At 46.3% G+C, this 5,357-nt stretch overlaps 1 protein-coding gene across 1 annotated transcript in view; it reads left to right on the plus strand.

The window, feature by feature from the left end:
* The first annotated feature begins 88 nt into the window (after positions 1–88).
* The window catches only part of tpx2 (TPX2 microtubule nucleation factor), a 5,843-nt gene continuing 574 nt past the window's right edge, over positions 89–5,357 (plus strand). The window contains exons 1-10 of the mRNA XM_005745911.1: positions 89–104; positions 194–339; positions 494–665; positions 763–901; positions 2,987–3,209; positions 3,310–3,405; positions 3,480–3,653; positions 3,734–3,880; positions 3,952–4,063; positions 4,707–4,891. Of these exons, the coding sequence (XP_005745968.1) occupies positions 89–104; positions 194–339; positions 494–665; positions 763–901; positions 2,987–3,209; positions 3,310–3,405; positions 3,480–3,653; positions 3,734–3,880; positions 3,952–4,063; positions 4,707–4,891 (1,410 nt within the window). The remainder of the gene's footprint in view (positions 105–193; positions 340–493; positions 666–762; positions 902–2,986; positions 3,210–3,309; positions 3,406–3,479; positions 3,654–3,733; positions 3,881–3,951; positions 4,064–4,706; positions 4,892–5,357) is intronic.

The following is a 5,357-nucleotide window of genomic DNA, read 5'->3' on the forward strand; positions in this document are numbered from 1 at the left end:
TTTATTGGTTTATTCTCATGTGCATTTTTAAAGGATCTGAGATGACCCAGAAGCGCTGTCTTTGCCATTACTGTTGTTGCAGGTCAAAATGACTCCTGTTAGCAGTTCTGATGAGTTTAGAGTTCTGGGGGTTAAAAGTGTTCACTTTACTTGTTTGGTTTAAAAAAACCAAACCAAACCACTGTCATTTCAGATCCACCACCAAAGAAGACGTTCCTGTCTACAACTGTGCCCAAAGACTTCCACTTCAGTACAGATACCCGTGTTAAGTCCTCCACTTCATGCAACACAGAGAAGGAAGTGGACTTTGTCAGTCAGCTTCGCAAACCGTCCTCCCCAGTAAGTGACACAACTTGCTTTATTGCCAGTTCATTGCAGCCCACTATAAAGTTCATCTTTGTTAACAGCAGCTAAAAGAAACTTGATGAAACATCTGCATATTTAAGCTAAGGTGAGATGGGGGGAAAAAAAAACTGATTATACTTGTTTTCAGGCAAAGGCTCGGAAAGGTGCCACAGTGCCCAAACCTTTCAACCTGTCAAGAGGCAACAAGAGAAAGGCGGAAGAGGCGAGCGCTTATGTGCCCATGGCCCAGCAGATCGAGCAGTTCCAGAAGCGAACCCCCACCCGCTACCATATGCACAGTCGTAGAAGTCAAGAGAGAGGTGTGGTGCATGCTGACTCTCTGTGACACTCTTCAGATAAGGGTTAAAAAAAAACATTATTGCAGGTTTTCATTGTATCTGCGTCCTGTTTCAACAGGACCCGCCACAGCAAAGGGGAACCACCTGAAGCTCACTCAGCCCCACTCCCCATACCTGATGACTCGTCAGAGGAGCCGGCCGCCTACTGTTAAGTGCTCTGCTGAGCTGGAGGCTGAGGAGGCGGAAAAACTTGCAAAGTGAGAAGCTTGGCCTTTTCTGGTTGGAGGTTCTTGTAATGTGCCGTCACTTTGTGTTGGGAAACGTGGTTTCACAACAGATTTCTGGTGTTTTGCAAAAAACGTTGTATTTAAAGTGTTCGGTCGACCTGATCCAGTGCTAACTAAGCAAAAAGGAAAGTTTGAAGCCTAATCTTAAAAGTAGAGAGCGTCTGCCTCCTGAATCCAAACTTGTGTTTGAGGGGAAGGATTTTAAATCAGAATCTGGAGCCACTAAAGAGAAGCCAGTGTGTGCTCTCTTACTTTCTAGTCCCTGTCAGTACTTTTGGTGCAGTATATTTGGCATCAACTGAAGGTTTTTCATGCAGTGTTTAGGACAGCCTGACAATAATGACTTACAATAGCATAGAAATAGTAGTATTTATTTATTTATTGTCATTGTCAAGAACAATGAAATTGCGTTTGGGGCTTCCATACAACCCAAAAAAAGAAGAAAATAATAAATACCCCTTAAAACCCAAGTGTACATATTTAACCCAGTGTGACTCCAATGCAATAAGACAATCCTTAGCAATAATGTTCATAGAAATTCAGACAAAGACCTGAGAAACATGACAAAATACAACAATGCACCCATTCAATATTATTGTACTGTGAGATATGATATCAGATATGATAGTTATCTATTTAAGAAAGAGGGGGGGGGCAGGAGGGGGAAGAGAATAAAGATATGATGCCCAATGCAGACCAGTTCATTGCTATTAAGAAGTTGGATATGGTTATTGTCCGTGAGAGGGGGGCAGAGAGTTCAGGAGCCTCACAGCCTGTGGATACAGGCTGTTGGCCAGTCTGGATGTTCTGGCCTGTATAGACCTGTACCGTCTCCCTGAGGGCAGCAGATGGAAAAGGTGGCGCGCAGGGTGATGTTGGTCCCGCAGGATACTGTGCACCCTCCTCAGACAGCGAGTGGGGAAGATATTACTGATCTCTGGCAGACTTGTTCCAATAATTCTGCCAGCTTCTTTCACCACCCGCTGGAGTGCTTGCTGATCGGCCTTGGTGCAGCTGGGGAACCACACCAGAAATCCATACGTCAGAACGCTGCTGATGGCACAGTTGCAGTAGTTCAACATCAGAGATCTGGGAATGTGTGCGCTCCGCAGTCTCCTCAGGTAGTAGAGGCGCTGTTGGGCCTTCCGTGCAACTGAGGTGATATGGTTGCCCCAGGACAGGTCCTCGGTCACAGTTACCCCCAAGAATTTAAAACTGCTCACCCTCTCCTTTGCCTCACTGCCAATGAAGAGAGGCAGATGGTTGTTATGACCCCTCTTCCGGAAATCTACAATGATCTCCTTTGTCTTTTTGGTGTTTAAGACCAAGTTATTGTCGTGGCACCATGACTCTAGTTGTTGCACCTCTGTCCTATAGTTTGTCTCATCATTGTTGGATATAAGTCCGAGCATTGTAGTGTCATCTGCAAACTTAACAATGAGATTGGACGCGCAGGAGGAAATACAGTCATGGGTGAAGAGAGTGTATAGCAGAGGGCTCAGAACACACCCCTGAGGGGCACCGGTGTTGACCACAAGGGTGGAGGAGGTGTTCTTACCCACTCTGACACTCTGTCTACGGTTAGTGAGGAAGTCCACAATCCAGTTGCACAGAGAGGAGTTAAGTCCCAGTTGGTGGAGTTTGGGACGGAGTTTGTATGGCCGGATGGTATTAAAAGCCGAGCTGTAGTCTACAAAGAGGAGCCGTGCATAGGTGTTCCTGTGTTCCAAATAATAAATGCACTAAGATGTTTCAGATGAGCCATTGTAAACTTCCTCCTTTTGCTAACACATGGAAAATATGGCATTGCAGGGTTTCTTTAAGGACTGTAATTATACAAAATACAGCTGATTATTTAGGAATCATGGATCAGTATGTGCATGGCTGCAGCTTCAACAGTTACAGAGGCCAAAATGCTGAAATGTCTTGATTGATGTGACGTGTTTTGCCGCTACAGTTGTAGTTTGTGGCAGAAGCTACGTTTGGGTCACTTCACTGTGACAGCGTTACATTTTGATCTAGTGACCATTGACTAATGTTGGCTTTTAAACGCAGCTTTAAAATCAAGGCGCTGGAGCTGAACAGGAAGATACTGGAGGGTGCAGAGGACCTAAAAAAGCCAGCAGTGAAGGAGCCCACCGTACCCGAAGGCTTCGAGCTGGAGATTGAAAAAAGGCTCCAGGAGAGGCAGGCCACAAAGAAGCCCCAGGAGGATGACGAAAAGCCCCAGAACTTTAAAGCCAAGCCTCTGCCCAAAAAGGTTCTGGAAGGAGTTGTGGTGAGTTTAAACACTGATGAGTTTCAAAGTTGTTTTTTCATTGCAGAAAGGCAGATTTTACTGTGTGGGATTACTGTTTTAAGAATCCTCTCATCAACAGGGACTGCCAGAAAAGAAAGTTGCAAATCCGACTGTTCCCGAGTCTCCTGCCTTTGCCCTCAAGAAGAGAGTTCGACTAGATCGCAAGGTCGAGGAGGTAAGGACGTGTGTCTTTGCTATGGCTCTGTGCACCATCTACTGCAGCTATACCCATAAAACTGTCTTTGTCAGGTCAAGCAGCCGTCACCAGTTAAGGCCCCCCCAGTGCCTCACTTCGGCCTGCCCTTTCAGCCCCGGCTACCTGAGAACCACCGTGTGGAGGTCTGTCCTTTCTCCTTTGAGCAGAGGGAGCGTGAAAGAAAAGCCTTGAGAGAGAAAAAGTTGGAGGAAAAGCGAAACGAAGAGGTAGTCTGACTTTCAGTATGTCGTCGAGAGTTTCACAGTACAGAGTTACTGAGTGACTCTGTCGCCTGAATATTTTCCAGATACCACAGTTTAAGGCCCAGCCGCTGCCTGACTTTGACAGTGTGGTCCTGCCAGAGAAGAAGAAGCTGGAGCCTACCAAGCCTGAGCCTTTTAGGCTGCTTCTGGATGAACGGGGAACTGTGAAGAACAGTCGCTGGGAGCAGATGGTATGATGGGATTTTTCACTTTATTTTCATTTTTTTATTTGAATAACACTCACAACATCTGTACCTCACAGGTGAAAGAAGAACAGAAACATCAAGAGGAAGCAGCAGTATTTAAAGCTCGGCCCAACACCGTCATTCACAAGGAGCCTTTCAGGCCCAAGAAAGAGGCCCGGCCTGCAGTGGGTAAGGACGCTCAGTTTAGACTAAAACAGATCCTTTGTGTTTATTATCATTGCTGTGATGCATGATGGGAGGTTGCAGCTGTATAGAGATTGTCTGTTGTGCTGTTGTCACAGCTCCTTTCCTCAGCTGAATGCCACATTTGCCAAAATGTTCAAATGACAGTCTGACAAACTATAAAGCATAAACTGTTTTATTTCTCTCTCTGAGGAATGTCAGTGACAAATATGAGCGTTATACTGCTCTTAGCAAATCAGATTACCTGGAGACTCCACCTAGGCACAGAGGTGTTTGCTTCAGCTGACATGTAGAACGCTGCGATACAGCTGCAGCCACATGTCTGCGCTTTGTTGTTGCTGCGAGTATTCAGTGCAATTATCAGAAAAGCAGTTTTGAGTTTGATTATCAAACACTGGAGCCACATTTACTGGCTCTTGATAAATATCTCACTATTGTCTGATTGATCTGAGAATGACTAATGGATGATAAAAGTAATGGGCAGGTGCAGCGCTGGTGTTGAATACTGTCTGAAAATTGCATGTGTCTTGAAGAGTGCTTCAGCTTTGCTGAGGCTGAACCACTCTTCAAGGTTGTGTCACTCACTGTGTCCTCTGTCTTCACTGTCATCTGTCACTGCACTCTGAAGGCAATAATTCTTCCATAGTTGTAGAGGCCTTTGAACTGGCAACAGAGCGGCGTGCCCGAGAGTGGCAGGAGTACGAGCGAGTGACCAGTGAGAAGGAGGTTCTGCGGGCGCACATGGAGGCAGAGCAGAGACGAGAAGAAGAGCAGAGACAGAAGGAGGAGGTTGCCCGGCTGCGACAAGAGCAGGTAACTGCAGAAAGTATCAGCAGCGCCTGGTGCTGGTGTGTGTAGATCTAGAGCTACAGATGGATAGAAAAATGCACGTTTGGCAGCTCACACAGCCCCCAGTTTTGAACAAAGACTGTTAACACAACAGCAGCAGTGATGATGATGACGCTGGCACAGTTTAAGGTGCAGCTACAGTCTGTTTATACACTGCAAAGAGGCGGAGCTGCTACTGAGACGCTGAGCTCAGGTTAAGTGAAAGAAAACGACCGTCCAAAACAGCAGCGCTGCTCCTGTGGTCACCATTAAAACCTTTACTGGGAAACTATCAGAGGAAGTCTTTGGTAACATTTGCACATTCCAGTGTTCTTCAGCTAACCCTCTGACTTGGACAGAGCACTGAGGTGTGTGTGTGTGTGTGTGTGTGTGTGTGTGTGTGTGTGTGTGTGTGTGTGTGTGTGTGTGTGTGTGTGTGTGTGTGTGTGTG

The sequence above is a fragment of the Pundamilia nyererei genome, unplaced genomic scaffold (assembly GCF_000239375.1).
Source record: "Pundamilia nyererei isolate P.nyererei 1_Seehausen unplaced genomic scaffold, PunNye1.0 scaffold00169, whole genome shotgun sequence".
Lineage (NCBI taxonomy): Eukaryota > Metazoa > Chordata > Actinopteri > Cichliformes > Cichlidae > Pundamilia > Pundamilia nyererei.